The sequence below is a fragment of the Catharus ustulatus genome, chromosome 8, assembly GCF_009819885.2.
Source record: "Catharus ustulatus isolate bCatUst1 chromosome 8, bCatUst1.pri.v2, whole genome shotgun sequence".
In the NCBI taxonomy this organism is placed as follows: Eukaryota; Metazoa; Chordata; class Aves; order Passeriformes; family Turdidae; genus Catharus; species Catharus ustulatus.
In genome coordinates, this window is record NC_046228.1 from 2574072 (window position 1) to 2594488 (window position 20417).

The window sequence follows — 20417 nt, forward strand, 5'->3', positions numbered from 1 at the left end:
AGGACCTGCACACTGCAGTCCTCTCACCAGCCCCACACCTTCAAACCACAAAGGCTTCCTGAATTATCTCTATTTCATAAACAAAGTTAATTTAAGATTTTATTATATCAAGTTTTTTTGGTTTTTTTTAAATATCATTAAAAGCCCATCTGAATATCCATTAGTGTATTAATCAAGGAATTTAGCTCCCATAACTATGTTTTGCCTTTTGGAACAGATGGCAGTCCAGCATTTCCCACAATGGGAAAATTAAGCATCCATACTTGATGAAAATTTGCCTTATCCCTTCTACCTTTCCTCACTCCACAGAAGTAAAAACTTGGGATCTATGGATGGAACATGATCTCTGTTGATCTCAGGCAGAGTTAAACCAGCAATGAACAAACTTTAATTTTACACATTCTCCCCCTGACATCTTGAAACAAAAAGAAAACAAAGCTGCAAAAGTAGGAATGCATGCTTTAAACTCAAAAAATCCCAAAGTTTCTGGGGATATCACTGTTGCAGTTAATGGCAAATTATCTTACACAGGAGAAAACATATCATAGAAGTAAATTAACTTAAAATATTGGGTTTTTTTTAAAAATCAAAGGTAAAATCCTGTTTTTTTCACTCCTGCTTGCTCTTGCAGCTGTTCCCTACTTACGGCTGGAACGGGATGAAGTGCTGCTTGTCCTCATCATCAACCCTCCCATTAATGATGTCAGTAACATCCATCACTGCAAAGACAAACCAAGGGCACTCAATGAACTGAGCAACGTGGGAAGAGGGAACCCCTTGGGGAATTGAAGCAACAGTGACTCAGAGAGGGATGGAATTACCAACTGTGGGATTTCAGAATTTTCTATGGAATAACAGTGCTGTGGCGTCTCTGCTAACACAAACCCTGTAAGGTACAGGATACAGCAACAACTCTGGGTTTATACAACCCCACAGCAGCTCCAGCACCCAATTTCCATGGAAGAAGGGAACAGGAGGTGGGGAGGTGCCCCCCAGAGGTACCTGCCACCCCGAAGGGTCTGCGCAGCCCCGACGTCAGCTTCCTGGTGTTGTTGTCGCGCAGCTCCATCCTGCCCACGCGCACGATCTGACACACAAAACTGATCTTCTCCCTCTTCAGGTCCTTGCTGCCCAGGTCCTACCAACAGCAATAACACCAGGTTGCTTTCTGGTAGTTGGATTTTCAGTTCCATTTCAGTAGGCAGAGGGTTTGCTGCTCAGGATTTGCCTTTGTTGCGCTCTAACAAAAAGGGCCCTTGGAGTAGAGTAAGTGTTTGAACATCTTACTGGAGTTCTGTGTCAACTAATTCCTTCGAAGGCCAAACCATTTCTAGTAAGTTAAAAGTTCAAAAATCCACTTTGGCTTTTCCCAGGTGTTGAGAATATTTAGCAGCCACTTAAGAGAAATGTCTCATGTGAGGCTTTGGTAGCACAGAATCATGGAATGGTTTGGGATGGAAGGGACCTCAAAAATCATCTTGTTCCAGCCCAGCAATGAGTAGGGACACAAAGGGACCTCAAAAATCATCTTGTTCCAGCCCAGCAATGAGCAGGGACACCTTCCACTAGCCCAGGCTGCTCCAACCTGACCTTGGACACTGCCAGGGATCATGGGGCAGCCACAGATTCTCTGGGCACCCTGTGCCAACCCCTCCCCACCCTCTCAGGGAACAATTCCTTTCCAAATCCCACCCACCTCCTTGTCCTGGAGCCCCTCTCCAGCTGTTCCCCACCCTGCAGGGGTGCCCCACACTGTCACACCCAGCCCATTGTCCCCTCTGTGTGGCTGCCAGGCTCTCAGGGCACACTCACAGTGAACACAGCTCTCAGGTTGTGCAGTCTGTCAATGTCCTTGGGGAGGCCACAGCTCGACCACCTCACCAGGTAGTTCTCACTGAAAAGAACAATATTTTGAAGACTTTTGGTTTAAATCATAAAGCAACAGAACCACAGAATGCTTTGGGCTGGAAGGGATCATAAAGATCATCCCATTCCACCCCCTGCTGCCATGGTAGGGACACTTCCCACTGTCCCAGGCTGCTCCAAGCCCCTCCAATCCAGCCTTGGACACTGCCAGGGATTGGGAATCTACAACCTCCCTGGGAAACCCATGCCAGTGCCTCACCACCCTCCCAGGAAAGGATTTCTTCCTAATATCCCATCCAAACCTACCCTCTTTCAGCTCAAAGCCATTCCCCCATATCCTATCACTGAATGCCCTTTAATATAAGCAGATAAAATCAACTTCAGAATTTACAGGAGACTTTCCAACACAATCTCCTTATCCTAAGGAAACAAATACTGAGCAGAGAGCTGGCATTTCCCTTAGTGCACACAATTTTTATACAGAAAGCAGCTTCTCAGCAACCAAGTGTGGGGACTGTGCAGCTCAGCAGGGTCACAGCCCTTGCAGGTGTGTTCACCTCTGAATTTCCATCTGCTCTTGGGGAACCACAAGCACAGCACGACCCTGAAACGTGCCCCAAGTGAAGGGACCTGCCTTTCACAGCAATTTGACTTTGCTAAGCCCCAAAACTCCCTGACTACCATCCCTGAGTAAGCAGAGATAAAAATGGCACTGACCTGATGAATTTGGACTCCAGTGGGTCATACAGAGACATCAGCACTTCAGCATCTTCTCCTATTTTACACACAACGTTCTTTAAATTTACAAACAAAGCAAATGAAGGAGTGGCAGCAAACTTGGCTTGTCTGTTGATATCAATGTTCTGCTTCTGAGACTGCAATTCAAGAACAAAATAAAAGTTTAACTTAGCTTAACAGACACCCAACTGCTAGAAAACTTCTCTAAAACATTCCAGAAAGAAGAGGATGAGGTTTTCATTGAGTGTCTGCTCCTGTGATCTTTTTTTCTGTTAAGTTTTATGACAGACAGCATTTTCTGGATCTGTCTTGAAGTGCCACACCATAAGGAAAATGTTAAAAAAAAAAAGAAAAAGATCTCTTCACTTATTAAATAGAGAGAGACAAATAGAGAAAAAAACAGAGCCTCAAATATACCTGAAAAAAAATCCAGGAACACAACAAAAAAGGAAACAGAAAAGTTTTTCTTTTTTAAATTAAAGATTTTGAACTGCAAAGGTGCTGACAATTCAAGACTGAGAAGGGCTTTAAATTTCCCCTTTTATTTCAGCAAGTTTTTAGGATTGGCATAAAGAAACCACACATAAGAATAGGATTTTATTCTTTGTGATTCTCAAATAGAAACTCTGACAACCTACCTTACAAACTTCTCACATGCACCTCTGATATCAACCTACAAATGCAGTTGATTTATTTCTACAGGTCTGAATCATAAATTCTACTAAACCCTTCCAAGGGTGGAAAAAAAAAAGCCTAAGACATAAAAATTCTTACAAAATGTTTAAGCCTGATAATTCTTCATAAACACATCAAATCCCTCATTACCAGTGCTAAAAGTAACAGTCATCCAATTAGTTTACAGCCTTGTGTTTCACAGGGAAAAGCCACAGAGTCTCTTACTTTTTCCTCCTGCAGCCTCTCCTCCACTTGCTTGGAAGCAATTTCATGTGCTCTGAAAAGGCTGATGGTGCTGGTCTGCTCTGGGTCCAAAATGTTGCCATCTTCATCTCTAACCACCAGATCTAAATCCAGAATTCTGAACAAGACAGAAAATATGTTTGTGGATTAACAGTGCTCAAAGGAATGCCTAAAAACCACCTGCCAAGTGTTCAACTCACACACCTGACGTGATGGAAAAGAAATTATTTGAGACATGATAATGCAATTTAACATGTCACCAACCCTGGAGATCCAAGTCACTTATTCCCACAGCACAGGGAGAACTGATGGAAATGAAGCAGCACAACAGCTGGGGATGTAATTTCTTAAGCAAATAAATTTGCCACAGACTTGGTCTCCTCCTCTGATTTATCCAACAGTCTGAACAACCAAGTCCCACCACACACAGCTCATGTCTCCCACTCCACCCCCTCCAACTGCAAATTCATGTTTTACCCACACCCCACAAGAGCAGGCAGAAGTTGTTTCCTTTTTTTAAAGCAGGAGCCAGATCTCTGTCAGCAGGGTGTGAACATCCATAATCACCTTCTGCAGAGAGGAAGCTTTCTGCCACAATCAAATCCAGGCTCAGGAAAAACCTTGCACAACATTTCTCCACATTGCTGGCAGCAGTACCAAGAGTTAAAAAATCAGATCCCTTCCCCAGGACTGCCCTTGGCACCTCCACCCCAATAAATGTGTCCTGTCAGCTCTCCTGGTGGAGCTGCTCTGACTTCAGAGTTGAAATATGTTTGATCAATGAGCTTAAATCAAGTTTGCTGTGTCTGATAAGTCACACAGGGGTTCATGATTTAGCTGAAAGTAAATTCCTTCTGGGCATAACCTGCAAGGATGTGGAAACAGGAGCTGTGGCACACAGAGGTATTTCCATGGACTTGGAGGATTCCTCCTCACCCCTCCCACACCTGGAAGTGTGAAACCCTTGAGTGGGGTCAACACCCAAACCCCTCCAATTAACTGCACTGCATTAATTGCAGGGGAGACAAAGATCACTCAAGGCAGCAGATTTTACAGCTCTGCTCTGGAGCTGCACCCAGCTACTACAAAACTCTCTAGCATCCCCAGAACATCTCCCTCCCAGATGAATTTTCTGGTGAGAAAATGGTTTCATCACTGAAAGCAAACAGAAAAGAAGCCAAAGTTGTTTTCTTCCTCCCTACTACTGTTCCCTGGACAGCAGCCACAGCAGCAGAAACACCCAGAGAGCACTGGAACTGTCAGAGCCCTTCCATGGTAGGAACTGCCTGGGCCAGGGGAGAAGCTCAGAAATTTAGGGGAAGTCTCATAACCCAGCCTACAACACACCAATGTTTGCAGAGGCTGTCAAAGGACTCACAGCAAACCCTCCTTTGATTCAACTCCTTTGTTTTAGCCTTTAACTTGCAAATTATGCTTGAGAAAAAATCTGATTTTTTTTCCTAAATGTCCCAGTTACAGATATTTGCAACTGAACAAAAAGTGTTTTCATAACAAAATTACCTGACCCAATTCCAGAAAGATATTAAAAATACAGATTCTTAAGGCCATTTTTGCTTCCTCAGTTATTCTGACAACATGCTGCAAAACTTCTGTCTGTATTTATAGAAGGAAAAAAACTTATTTACAAATCAGTTTCACAAGTCAGGAAAAGTTAGCATAAGGACAGAAAACATTTAGAATTATTTGGGCTGGGACCTCAAAAAAGTAGATATATAAAGCAGATAATGAAATCATTCTGTCTGGATCCTAAAATCCCCATTCATGCTCCTTTCAGGCACAAGTGAATGTAGGGTTTTATTAGGAACATATGTTACCTTTCAGTGCTGAGGATTTACTCACAAGTTCACATTCACCTCCCTCCTGCACTCCCCAGAGAACATTCTGATCACTTAATTAGTCCATCAGAACATTACAAACACAAAGCACAGCACAGGATGTTCCACTGGATTTGAAGGCTGAGCATCTGGAGGTTATTCAGAGCAACTTTTACCAACTTCTAGGGCAGATGGTGAAATCCAGTAGCCAAAGAAGTAATCCCAAAAACATCTGGTTAATTGTCTGCAGAGGTACCACTGTCCAGATCTCAGATTACAAATGATAATTACTGACTGAAGGCAGTTACTGATTATTGTTTGAATTTTTTTTTTTTTAATCACAGCTTTTGCTGGTAAAGTACACAAGCAGAAATACTGCAAATTTGGCAGTTCTTAAGGAATTAAACAAAAATAGCTGAAATAAGAGATATTTGCATCACAAAGCATTTAAACACTGGGTTGGTGCAAACTTTTCCACTCCCCAGGTGTGCAGGACAACAATCCCACACAATGGTGGGACTGAAGGGAGCACAACATTGTCTCTCTGTATTCAAAACACTCCTCCAAATGATGAGGAGTAAGATTTGACTTCTCATTTTTGCTCAAAATGCAAAATCACAATTTTATAGACGAGTTATCATCTAAAACTTGCATTTACAAAAATTGTCTTTAAACCCAGCCAACCATCTGGGGAGAGAACACATCTGAATCACTAAGATATCCAACACATGCAACCTGCACTGCTTTTTGGGTCAATATTTCCTTCCCAACTTCCAGTCTCTTGTGCTAAATAGCTCCTTTCTTTTATGAAATCTCCCTGTTCATCTTGTGCTACCAGCTGGATGCTGTGGAAGGAGAGGAACCATGAGCTAAATGGTGCTTCTGAGCCAAATCCTTCAACATCACATTACAGCTGAGTGACTCGAGGGCACAGGCAGCTGGTGGTGCTCAGAGGGTGACAACTGTTGGTGCTGCAGAAGCAAGTGGAGTTTAAAATTCTATTTTCAAGGCAGGCAACACTTGCACTTTTGAATTGGCCTTAAAAAATTACAGCTTCATACCATCACCAAATTGATGATACCATCGAGAGAGAGAGATGGATTCCACTTTACATATTATACTTTCAAGATGCTGCCTCCACTTCAATCTTTATCTTGCTGTAACAGAAGTGTGAATACACAAACATCTCATCTACAACTCCAGGCAAAGAAAGAATCCAAGAATCCACTGACAGCTGATGTGTCTTACACAGGCTGAGCTGGTTTCAGGCAGGAAAAACTTGCAAAGTGCTGTTCACAAACCTGTTGCCATAATCAATTTTGGCAGTCACTTTCTTTTTCAGTTCCTTGAGCTCATCCTGGGGCAGGGTCCCAGAGAGGATTTGGGATCTCCACTCGATCAGGTCGTAAATCATGTGCCGGACACTGCGGAACATCTCCCTGTTGTCCTGCTGTTTTGGGGGGGAAAATGGGAGAGAAATCAGGCTGGAAGGTTTGGGAATACACAGGATAAATTGCAATTATAAACAGGAATTGAAAGGGGAAGGTTACAGTAGCTCTGAAACAGGAGCCTAACTTGTTACAGCACAGAACACTGAATATTCTCAGTGCTGCACTCAGCCTTAAGGAGATAAATGAGTGGAAATGCTTGGGTTTATGTTCCCTTCAAACCTGGGTCATGCTGTTTTCAGGCATCCAAGGGAAAATGTCCTTCTATTGATTCCCAGGGCAGCTTTGTTCAGTGACCCTCTGCACTGAGCAGAGCAGGACTGAAAATAGTGCATTTTAACAGCAAGAGGCTCAAGTTGTGCAACAGATGGGAGAATGCTTTCTCTCCCTCTTTAAACCTCCACAACAACACTTGAAACTCCCTCATTGTGCACATCAGTGCCATACAAGTCCACAGGTAACTTTTAAAGGACAGTGAAACACCAGGAAAGATAGGAAGTGAAATACCTCAACTGTTTATAAAGCTCAGAACTGTGGATATTAAATACTGCCTGCAGCATACACAAACTTTCCTTGGCAACACTCAGCTAAGCTAGAAATAATTATTTAATTGCAATAAAATTCTCCACTTTAGAAAAAACCCAAGGAAAAACTGCAGAAGATGCAGGAAAAGAACATAATGACTCCAAGACTCTGGGAAAAGGATATCTAACTGTGAAACTTAAAGACTTCAGTCTGTTCAGATTATCCAAAAGCTGGCTTGATTATAGTGGGAGAACCTTCACAGAGAGAAAATACCCATTATTAAAAGCTTTAAATGTAGCAGAGAAAGACACAACAGGCACATATGGCTGGGAGCTAAATACAGACAAATCCAAATGGGGAAGAGGTTCCTGATTTTCAAGGCTGCAGGCAATCATAAACCAGAGAGATGGGAAACATTCCACATCCCCTGCTCTCTGCAAACAAAAACTGAACATCCATTCAAGATTCAAACAAACCAGAAACTGAATCAAGGCATAAATGTGGCAGCTTAATGGGTTTTGTCATGCAAGATAGGACAGCATGGAATATCCTCAAGTCTGCCCAATCTGAAACCAATTCATTCCAGTAAACCAAATCACCCTTGATTTGGATTCAAAATTATCAGCAAAGCACGGAAGTACTGTTGAACATGGAATCATAGGATGGAATGGCTTGGGAGGGACCTTAAAGCCAAACCAGTCCCATGGGCAGGGACAAATTCCCCTGTCCCAGGCTGCTCCAAGCCCCAACCCCATTTCCCACCCTGGCAGTGCCCAAGGCCAGGCTGGGCAGGGCTTGGAGCACCTGGGACAGTGGAATTTGTCCCTGCCCATGGCAGGGGTGGCACTGGGTGGGATTTAGGTCCCTTCCAACCCAAACCATTCTGGGATTCCACAGCAGTGGAACCAAGGGCAAAGCTGCTCCCTCCTGAGACTCTGCTCCTCCCCACACAAACTCCCTGCTATTCCAACTCCTTCAAGCTCTCTCTTTATTACATAATCTGTTTCTTTTCATAGAAGATATTATCCTTCATCTTCTCTATTGCCACACTACATCATTTCCATTACGCTCTTACTCCTAATCTTTATTTTCATGGGTGTGATTAAAAGCCACATTAGTCAGCACAAACGTCTTCATTACCACTCGGTGTCTTCATTACACAGCTTGCACTTTTATGATACAAGATTTCAAACATATTTATGGCAAACAGAGACTGCATTAAACCCTGCTTTAAATAAAGGAATTTTCATGTTCCCATTATCTTGTTACAGTGACCTTGCACAATGAGAGCATCACAAGTGTGGACCTGAAATCCCACAGCAAGCCTTGCTTTACATCTCAGCTGCACTTTTCAACATATGTTTGAATTCTTATTTATGTGCACTTTCACCTCTGTTTTTGTATCTCCCCATCTCAGACTATCAATAATTATCACCACAAATGTCTAAGAGTACATTCTTACGTGGTTGAAATCTTAGCATATCAAAATAAACAAGTATGAAAGGTGAGGTGTTAAAATCTGGGAACAATCAACTTTACATAAAGGAATACTGAGAGGTAAAAGGCCTACACTGATAATTTTATAAAGCTTTCAATTTACACCCTCAAATCCAACATTAAATACTCAATTATTTCATTACAGAGATCAGAAGCTTTAAGAAACAGCCTGAAAATAATTTAATTTCTTTAATAAAATTACAGGCTAAATTACTCTAAATGTGTATAAACCTTAAAAATCAAACATATTTTCTATAATATAATCCACACAAAAAAAGGATTGTAACTGTTCAACAAATCATTGCCCAACAAATCAAACATATTTTCTATAATATAATCTACACAAAAAAGGGATTGTAACTGCTCAACAAATCAAACATAGTTTCTATAATATAATCTGCACAAAAAAGGGATTGTAACTGTTCAACAAATCATTGCCCAACAAATCAAACATTTTTTATAATATAATCTGCACAAAAAAAACGGATTGTAACTACTCAACAAATTATTGCTAGATCAAGGCAACACTCAAAAACAACCTGATTCTACACATGGGAAAAAAGATTTGATAAAACAGGCAAGAGTTGTGCTTTAACAAGGAGAAAAAACCTGAGATTTGTGCATGAACAGAAATGATGTTACATGGACTTCAGCACTGAAAGGAGCCTTCAGAAACAACAACAGAGGTGGAAATTCATGAAGAGCTCCTTCACAAGCAGCAGTTCCTCCCTGTTTCTCACCAGCAGCACTCCTGCCATGCCAGGCTGGCAGTGTGACCTCTCCTGAGCTGTCCTTACCACATAGAGCTGTCTCCAGATGCTGGACCATTCCCTCAGCGTGGTGGTGACCTCCTGGATCAGGGGCAGCTCGTTGGGGATCACTGTCTCGTGCTGCCTGAAGAGGAAGGGTTAAAAAAAAAAGAGCTGGATTAATCAGCAATTTCAGTGGGGATGAAGAACCACAGAATTGTAAAGGTTTGAAAGGAGATTTAAGGTCATTGAGTGTTGCCAGCATCACTTTGGTCACACTAACCCATGTCCCCAAGCGCCACATCCACAGTACCTGAGCAATTCCAGGAATGGTGACACCACCACTGCACAGAGCAGCCTCTGAGGAAATTTATGCTGATATCAAATGTAAATCACCTGATCTAGAATAATTCCTTAGGAAGAACTGCTCATTTCCAAAGGGAACTGAACTGGGGTGGAACTAACATCACTTGTTATAAGTTTATTATCAAAAATAAGACAGTTTTAGCTATTGAAGCACTGGACATCAGTAAAGCCACACCACATGAAAAGTATCTTGATGTGTTCAGATTATGCAATCATGGAATGGTTTAGGCTGGATCAAAGATCTTGTTCCACCCCTGCCACGGCAGGGACACCTCCCACTGTCCCCAATGTCCAACCTGGCCTTGGGCACTGCCAGGGATCCAGGGGCAGCCACAGCAAATCTGGGAATTCCATCCCAGCCAGGAAACAATTCCTGCCCAAAATCCCACCCAGCCCTGTTCTCCTTCAGTTTAAGGCCATCCCCTCTTATTCTGTCCCTCCATACCCTTGAGAATTTTTCCCACCCTCTCCTCATTCCTGCACTCCCAAGGATTCCAGCGCACACCTCATTACAAAATTCATTACTGACTTATTTCACAAGAAACAACCAAGATAAAAACCAGATGTGCTCAACCTACAACACCACCATAATCCTCCTTAATTGTTCTCTTTTTTCAAAATTAAGATTCCATTCACCACCAGGAAGTTTCTGTATGATTTGTTTTAAAATGAGGTGCCACAAAGGTAAGAAACACCAGCCAGATCTTTGAATATTGCAGCAGTAGGGTCCTTCAAGGCAGTTTTGCAATCAGCAAGGAAGATGTCATTATGCAGCAGCCTCATGATTAGTAGTTTGATCATTTACATATTTAACAGAGTATAAAAATAAATCAGGCACAAAGGAATAAAACATTTTAATCCTGTTTCACTCCATTTCATACCTGGGTAATGATTTATTAATTTCACTCCACCTCCTTTTTCCTCTGGGATTAGGTTGCGATTTTTTCCCTGGTTTTTAACTCAAATTTTATATTCTTGTGAGAGACTTTTACCTGCATGCCCAGCAAAGCTGATTTGATACATAAGGATCTGAAGAGCTGCTGAACAACAAATACAGCTCAAACTATTCCACACACCAGGGAGAGAACAGGAAAATCACAAAACAACTTCTCAGTAAGGACCTGGAAACAAGTGTAAGTTACCTGCTAATGCACTGAAATGTAAATAACACAGAAAAAAGAGAGTTTTGTTCTTTTCAAATCCAACTCACCCTTTGCCTTCAACAATTGCTTCCTTAAGATGGATATAGGAGGCAGGGAATATGCCCTTGGAGAGGGAGGGAAAAGAAAAAAATTGTTATTTAACCAGCTGCACACTACATATTGTGTTTATTCCTAAAATGTGCCAGAACACTGCTGGGTGTGCAGAGCCATTCACATCCTCAAGCATCACAAGAGCTGGGTTTAGGACTTTTTTAATATACATTGAATTTTTGCATTGCCTGTCCTTTCAAGATGTTATTGCAACCTTAGAGCTTCTCTGAAAAAATATTCCAGATTAACTAAGATGCCAGAAACAAAACAATGTTTTTAAAAGAATCCAAGTCAGGCTGATAAAGCAAATTCCACCATCTCACACTTCAAGGCAGAAGTTCAGTTCTCTAATCATGTGGGGATCCAATAATAGAAATTCTTGGGAAGCCACTGGGGGAAATAATGCATGGGCATGTGACTTTTTACCCCAGTTTAAAAAATGTTTTAAAACCACTAAATTTAGTGGCAGTCAGACAAATGCAGCAACACATGGAAATAATTTAAGGCAAGAAAAATGTCTAATTGCTTCTGAGACTGTAAAAAGCACGTTCATGAAATATGGCTGGTAAGAAATTCAATGTGTTCACATGCACACAAAAAAAAGGCAAGGACAAAAATAGAATAAAAACGCAGGCCTGGTAAGGAAATGGGTGGGATGAACAACCCAACTCTGGACTTTTGGACATGGAAACAACTAAACACACACCTCTGGAGGCAAACATAGAATTTGCAGTGTTTCAGTGAAAAAAGCAGCAAACCCTGAAGTTTAATTTTGTTTAATTACCACTATGAAGTAAAAGGCTCAAAAAATAAAACACAATGCTACAACCAGTATTTGTGTGGTTTCCTCTCTTTTCATTTCAGAAAAGTTGCTGTAAATGCAGCCCTTGGTGCACACTGAAATTCCACTGCAGGAGAAGCCTCCTCCTCTCTCCAAAGGGGACAAATGAAAATTCCCAATGTCAGGCTCCATATCCCTCTCCAAGCTGCAACTTTTCACCAGGAACCCAGAATTTAACATCAGCAGCGTCAGCCTCTGAACAGACCCAAGGGCTGAACTTTTTACTGAGGAAAGGTTTGGTGCAGCAGTTACTGCACAAAGAGATGCATGTCAGGATTTAATGACTGATTTACCTTTCAACTACAAAAACTGGGATCACAGAAATAAAACAGCCTGGTTTGGAAGGGTCCTTAAAGCCCATCCAGTTCCACTCCTGCCATGGCAGGGACACCTCCCACTGTCTCCAGTGTCCAACCCCAATGTCCAACCTGGCCTTGGGCACTGCCAGGGATCCAGGAACAGCCACAGTAAATCTGGGAATTCCATCCCAACCTTTCCCACCCTCCCAAGGAACAACTCCTGCCCCAAATCCCATTTAAATCCCCTTCCTTCAGCTTAAAGCCACTCCCCCTTGTCCTTGTTGTTGTCCTTGTCCCATCTCTCTCCATCTCTCCTGTAGCTCCTTCAGGCACAATGAGGTCACCTCAAACTTTCCCTTCTCCAGCTCTTGTTGGGATTGTTCTCCCAGCAGAGCTGCTCCATCCCTCTGCTCATCCTGCTCTGGACTCTCTCCAGCAGCTCCAAATCCTTCCTTTGGAGCCCAGAGTTTTGCTAAATAAAGTTTTTATTAACTTGAAATATTTACACTGACCAGAGGCTGAGGCCACCTGGGATCCAGCTCCATCAAACACACACCCAATGCCAAAATCCATCTTATTCCAAGAGAAAAATGAGGATCACCCTCTGGAACACTCACCTTCTTGGATTTCTTCCGTAGTGTATAACCCCTGTACCAACCTAGGGGAGATAAAAGGGGAAAAGCACAAAAAAGTTCATTTCTGGCACCTCCCAGCTGCTCCCTCCCAGCTCTACAGCATCATCAGGTGGTTTCTGATCATGCTTCAGCCCTGCACATCCCACATGAATTTCAATTTTCCATAGGTTTAATATCCTGGAAGGTATAAAAATCAGAGTGATAATGGAGAGAACAATCTCCACATCGTGTTGATTATCAAACTCAGCATTGAAATTCCCTTGTACAAGGATCAGGGAGGAAAGACTTTGGTACAGGTGATGTTTGCAGAGTTTCACATCAAAAGAGGTGTCTGGGAAAGGCTGAAATCAGTGCACAGCACTAACTCAGGCACCCATCTCAGAAGAGACACATCAATAATTCAGGGCCCAGGTGACTTTCAAATTCAGATTAAACCTCTTGTAGCAGCAGGTTCTTTTGCATTACCCAAGGGTACCCAAAAAGTATCTCTCATTTCTCTGATGTGGGGGAGATGCTACAACTGATCCATACAAACCCAGTTCTGTGAAAATTCTTCCTCCCCAGAAAATCCAGTTCTTATTCACCAGCTCACCAACCAGTGTTTCCATTTTCTTCAACCTCCAGTTCATCACTTGATAGCATGAGAATTCCTTGTCACAAACAGAAAAGGAATTCCTCCAAAAAAAAATAAAAAATCCTGTTTTCCAATTTGATTTTTGCCATCTCACCCTCATAGGTTTCCAGTATGTGCACAGTGTCACCAATCTGTAAGGAAAGTTCATCTGGTCCCCTGGCATCGTAGTTGTAGAGAGCTGGAGAGAGAGAACACTGCTGTTAGAACAGGCAAGGCACAATTCCAATGCTTTTATTACTTGTTAGAGCCATTCTGAATCTTTTAGTAAAAAAATATTTTTTAAAGTTCTTGGCTGAAAAAAAAAATTCAGCCAAGTTCTCAAACCCATTAATATTTCCCTTTGTAACAAAATTTTAAAACCCACAAGTTCACTTTCTAAAGCTGTCCCTCACTCTGTTTATAATGCTTTGCTTCTTCATGGCAATACACTCAATTTTTGTTGTATTTGCCAGCCTTGCACAGCACTTTGTGTCAATTTTAGGCACTTCTACAAAGAACTGCTCTGTCTTCCCCTGTCAGCTCAGCACACAGAAAACTCACAAAGTGTCTTTAGAAAACTCAAATTGCCACACTAACATTAAAGGATGATTTCTCAGTCACTTCATTCATTTACTGCATGCATAGGATGTTGAAAAATATGATTTCAGAATTTCTGAGAGCCAGAGGCAACTGCACCAGCCCAGTGCACAATAAACTACAATAAATCAAGCAGAATTCCAAGACCACTCCTCCCTGCCACTCCCAAAAGAAAATCTGGACACTCTTGAGATTGGCAATATTCACAAATCCATCTGACAAAGAATGCTACAAACCAGGTGTGGTTGGGAAAAAAATACCCATGATCTGAAAAACAAAACAGTTACAACTCCCAAAGCCAAATTTTTAAGTTTTTTATGGAGTAAACTTTCTGAGGGAGAAAAAAAACTTCCAATATCAATAAGGGTCCTCATGACTGAAGACAGACTGAAATATTGCACAAGACTGAAATTAAAGAACTTCACTCAAGGTGGACCCACAGAAGTTTCTTCCTCATTTTACAACTGCAGCTACTCCCTCCAGCAAGGATCAATACCTGAAAATCAGAATTTCTCACTGTTTGTTGTAACTCTTCAGGAAATAAAAGCATTTTTAAAATATAATAATTACCTCCCAAGTTCCCACCACCCCTCAGATGATCACTGTTTTTCTTTCTGCCTCAGTTTCCAGGGCAGGACTCAGGGATGTTTTATTGGAACAGAATGACCTGGATAAGGGACATGTGGTTCTCACAGGAAATTTTCACACCAAGAATTCACAGAGCATCCACAACACAATCCACACTCATTACAGCTGACAAAGCACTTCCAAAAAACCCCTCAAATTCAGAGCCTATGGCAGAGTTATACATTCAAATATAAAATTAAAATATAGTGTTATTATAATAAATACAAAATGATAAAATTCAAATACAAAATTATAAACAGAAGCAATGAGAGGTGGGACCCAGCAAACACCTGCCTTACCTGGCCAGCTCATCTCCTGTGTCACACAGGAGACAGCACCACAAATTACATCTGTGAGAGCTGGGAACTGGACAAAAAACTGCTCTGAGCCCAAAACTGATAATCAGTTTATCCCAGAGTTCACCCAGTGGGAACATCACAGCACAAGGATGGGGCACAGAGGCCACTGCTGCCTGCAGGAATTAGTGCTTGTTCTCCCCAGAACTCCTGGGATTCCAGCTCACCAATAAATAAATCATCCCCTGGACCACCAATAAATAATATCCTGGATCACCAATAAATAAATAACCCCCTGGACCACCAATACATGAATTATCCTCTGGATCACCAACACCTAAATCATCCCCTGGATGACCAATAAATAAATAATCCCCTGGATCAACAATACATAAATTATCCTCTGGATCACCAACACCTAAATCATTCCCTGGATCACCAATACCTAAATCATCCCCTGGATGACCAATAAATAAATAATCTCCTGGATCACCAATAAATAAATTATCCCCCCTGGATCACCAACACATAAATTAATCCCCTGGATCACCAACACATAATCCATCCAGGCTGGCTGGGTCCTTTCCTCTGCAGAATTCCTCTGGCTTGACAGACTTTGGAGTTTACAGGTAAATAAATAAATCTGAGTGTACAAGCAGAAAGGGTCATGGAAAAGCAGTTTGGAAAACACTGTATAAAGTGGAAGATGATTCATGGAATAAAAAGACACTACAGGGTAAAAAGAATAAAGGTCAGGTGCACTGCAGAGACCAATATCACCAGGATTTAAATGAAAATTTAGAAAGTACCAGTTTCTATTAACATCAAAACAAGCCAAGTTATTTGTGTTTTAATGTTTTCATTAATTTTTTACCATTATTAGAGACAGATGAGCCCTCCCTCCCAGGTATCTGGCACAGGATATCTGAAAGCCAGAAATGCTACTCTGCAGGAGGGGGCTCTGAGAAACACAGGAACAAAAATGAGCATTTTTAACTGCTCTGAACAGGGGGATGATGACAGTGTGAACACAGAGCACGTGGGAGAGTCTGCTGGGAAACACTCCCCAGAAATATTCTCATTTTCAGCCCTAACTCCTCCAAACTTGTACAGCTGCAGTGCAACACAAAAATCCATCCTTGGGGTGTTTACTCAGATCCCTTCAATGCTCACAGCTCAACCAAGGGGCCCCTGGGATGTTCACACATCCAAAAATGAATCCAAGGACAGTCTCCCACCTCCAGGACCCTGCCAGGCAGCTTCACTGACTCACACCAGACATCCCAGCCAGGAAAAATTTGCATTTTAACAGATTAAAAACCACTCCTGTACTCAATTCACACTTCAGCTGAGCATTTTCCAACATTTAAGCAGAATAACACTCAGGATCAAAGGCAGTTATGAATAAAAGGCACTAAAATTTATGCCCAGGAGTGCTAAAACTGGTGTCTGTCACAACAAGGCAGGCCAGGCACCAGGAGCTGCAGTAATGACCAATTCTTCTGACAGAAGATGACAAACAGCCATCAAATTGTAATTACTGCCCTCCACAGCTCCCACTGACCTCAGCTGACTGAGGAGCCAGGGAGGGGTGATTTATCTTTAAAAACATACATATATGTGTGAAAAATATGTCTGCAAGAGAAAATAAATCACATTTCTGGTTTCCAACAGCATTGACAGATCATGAAGGAAACAACCAAAATAACTATAAAGTGCATTCCACCCCTGTGATTACAAAGCAAGGCTTGAACTGCACCACAAACTCCCCTGCAAGGCAGCAGGTAACTCCTCCTCACAGCAATTTTTCTTATGCACTGTGACATCAAAAAGATGCTGTGACAGAAAATGTTTGATTGGAGCAAACAACAAGGCTTTAATTAAAGGAAAAGCCAAAGTTTGGAGGAGTAGAGCATGAAACTGATGTGTTTGCATTTTGTCTCATCAACTGTTATCCTGAGCTACCATTTAAAATATTTTAAAACTTTTCATTTTTGGGGGTTTTTTTTGAACTAAAGTATGTTTTGCTTAATTTATAAAAATCCAACACCCACATGAGAGTCCCAAAAGCAAAGGATTAAGTGTGGGCACAGAAAGAGGCATGTTTTCAACTCTAAGAGTTGATAAAAGAAGGAATGATGAACAGGACATTACAGGAATTGCACCAGGCCCCCTTTCACCATGCAAGAACACAAAACAAACTCCTCTGTGAGCTGCACTCAATCTGCACACATCACAAAAATGAGGAGGCCAACACTAGAAGGGGGAGAAAAAAAAAGAAAAAGCAAACAAAGGTAACACCAGTTTATAGTGAAAAAGCTTTTTTTCTGACTGTACAAAAGGTGAGATATCTTAACATACCATAAAGATGTTACAGAGTAATGTTCCCTGGTATTACTTTGCTTTACAGGCTGTATTAATCATTCTAAACTCCTGAAAGAAACCAAACTACACTTACACATTACCAGCTTTCTTTTATACTGCCTTTAAAAAAAAAAATCCCTAAACCATAACTGAGTTTTTTCAATAAAAGCAGACAAATTGCAGAGGTGAAAGCAAAGGCTTTTGTAAATTCTCTGGTATTAAAAGACACCTGAAGGTTTTCCTATTTTCCCTAAAATGAAAATGGTTGATTTGAGTATTCGAGCAGATTTCTCAGTGCTCTGCTACTCACCCAGAGGAGTTTCTAATTTTTACACCTGAGGCTAATGGAAAAGCAAAATGAAACAAAGCAGTTTGACCCAGGAGTTGCACCTGAGAACTGTTAAAGAAAATTATTTCATGTGTTCATTAATCAAGGGTAGATCCTCTTGCCCTCACTTTGGGTTTTGTCATTCCTTGTCTCACTAAACTTGATGCAGAGTTCTTTTTCAATATTTTAATTATTCTGTTATTCCCAAAAAATTAATTTCCTGAAGAGAGGAGAAACCTGGAGAAATTCTTACATCTGAACAGCTACCACCAAGCTAAAGGAGAAAATCCAGCTTGAGGTTCCTCCTGCCCAGTGATGCTCTAATCTTATTGATTCAATCCACAAATGTGACTTTCATCACAGGATTAGCCTAAATCCCACAAGTTCAAGTAGATAGAAAGGATTTATCACCAGTTTCCCTTACAAAGGTGAGACAGCTCCCTTCACTCCTGCCCTCTGTGAGCAGCAAATTCAGAAACACACAATGGCTCACCTGGAAACTCCTCCATGAGTACACAGGGAATATGTGAGAGAATTCTAAAGCAGAGTCTGGAAGTCCTCAGCCTGCAATTCCAGCCTGCAATCCCAGCCCTGCAATCCCTCTCCCAAAGTGAGGACACCAAGAGTGAAGGGCCACCAAGCTTTCTGAAGCACCAGCAGACACCTCAGGTTTCACAGCATTCTGCATCACATCTGGTGTCTCATCACTCACTACCCAACATGAATTAATGAATAAACTGAGGAAACTTCAGAAATGCAGAACAATCCGAACTTGAGGCTTGGTGCCTTCCCCAGGTACAACCACCGTGATGAGAACCATGGTAGAGCAAAACAAGATGCTCACTTGTCCTTTCTGCACTAATTAAAAATACAGAAAGAAATCAAACCTGGAGAAAAGGAGGCTCAGGGGGACCTTGTGGCTCTGCACAACTCCCTGACAGGAGGGAACAGCCAGGTTGGGTCAGGCTCTGCTCCCAGGGAAAGGGACAGGGAGAGGAAATGTTGGACACCAGGAGGAATTTCTCCATGGAAAAGGTGGCTGGGCCTTGGCAGGGGCTGCCCAGGGAGGTTTGGAGTCCCCATCCCTGCAGGTACCCAAGGAAGGACTGGAGGTGGCACTCAGTGCTCTGGGCTGGGGACAAGGTGGGGCTCAGACACAACCTGGATTTAAAGATCTTGGTGCTCTTTTCCCACTTGAATAAATCTGGGATTCTGTGACATGAGGAGTTCTGGATGAAGTCAAGATTTCCAAGAAACAAGTTCAGTTTCTTGCTTTCCTTCCTCCCCCCTGTCAAGCCAGACACTTTATTTTTAGGGAGCTAATGAAGTGAGCTGCTCAGTCACCATTTTAACAGCTCCCCCCCTTCTTCTGGCTAATCTGTATTCAGAGTACTTCACCACCAAGTACTGAGGGTATAAAGCTGAAACTAGTGGTAAAATATATATATATACACATCATTATTGACTAAGAGGATTATTAATGTGCCATAATGCACAGCTAACAAGAAGTACAATCAAGAACATCCAAATTGATTTTTAATATTAAGAAGTCCATTAAGTGAAACACCCTGGATGCAAAGAGTAATCACATCACCCCGAGCTCTCAATACTGGCTCTTGCAGGAAAAGCAAGATGCTGATTTAGACTAACACAAAACATTATCCAGAGGCAGATGTTTTGGCATCTGTCTTGTGGCAATTCAGAATCACAAAGTAAGGGAGTTTTGATACTCCCTCAGACCTCCTACATTTCACTGGGGGCTACTAAGGAGCTGGAACTTGGCTCTTGCTCTGGCACATCCTCCAGGAAGGCAAGGACAGCATTTGAGCCTTAGTTGTGCTCACCCATGAAAGGATTTGTGCCTCAACAAAGGATTTCAGTGCTTGGAATTAAGGAAAATTCAAAACCACCTCTACACATGGTCATTAGAAAATGTGCAAAAGCTTCAACACTGCTATGCAGAAAATGCCCCCAGGGGTCTGCTGGGCAGGAAAAGGACAAGAGTTAAAGGCTGGAGAGGAGGAGGAACTTGTCCAGCTTATGGCCAGGGCTGGTAGAGCTTAAGATGTGCCTGGGCAGGGGGTGAGTCACGCCAGATCCTCCAGCCCAGGCTCCCCAGGAGATGAGAAGTGACCAGAACTGGCAGAGCTGCAGCTCCACACCCACCCTGCCTGTGTGCCTGCATCCCTGTGCATCCCTGTACATCCCTGCATCCCTGGGCATCCCTGCTCTTCCCTGCATCCCTGGGCATCCCCGTACATCCCTGCATCCCTGGCAGCAGCACTGCACCCACCCCATCCTCAGCCAGCACCTCAGGACACAGCAACACCATCAACAGCAAGGACAGCCCCAGGAGTCCCAAACCCAGCCCCAGGAGGAGTCACAAACCCAGCCCCAGAATCCCAAAAACTCCATCAACAGTAGGGATAGCCCCAGGAGAAGTCCCAAACCCAGCCCCAGAATCCCAAAAACTCCATCAACAGCAAGGACAGCACCAGGAGAATCCCAAATCCAGCCCCAGGAGTCACAAACCCAGCCCCAGAATCCCCAAACTCCATCAACAGCAAGGATTGTCCCAGGAAAAGTCCCAAGTCCCACCACAGAATCCCAAAACACCATTAA

The 20417-nt window shown here is 42.4% G+C and overlaps 1 protein-coding gene across 2 annotated transcripts in view; it reads right to left on the reverse strand.

Moving 5' to 3' along the window:
* The window catches only part of DOCK1 (dedicator of cytokinesis 1), a 246904-nt gene that overhangs the window by 213396 nt on the left and 13091 nt on the right, over positions 1-20417 (reverse strand). For both annotated transcript variants that reach the window (XM_033065521.1, XM_033065520.1), the window contains exons 2-11: positions 13699-13782; positions 12953-12993; positions 11153-11208; positions 9625-9721; positions 6659-6807; positions 3505-3640; positions 2584-2741; positions 1813-1894; positions 1003-1138; positions 647-719 (exon numbers count right to left, since the gene is read on the reverse strand). In XM_033065521.1, coding sequence (XP_032921412.1) covers positions 647-719; positions 1003-1138; positions 1813-1894; positions 2584-2741; positions 3505-3640; positions 6659-6807; positions 9625-9721; positions 11153-11208; positions 12953-12993; positions 13699-13782 — 1012 coding nt within the window. The remainder of the gene's footprint in view (positions 1-646; positions 720-1002; positions 1139-1812; positions 1895-2583; positions 2742-3504; positions 3641-6658; positions 6808-9624; positions 9722-11152; positions 11209-12952; positions 12994-13698; positions 13783-20417) is intronic.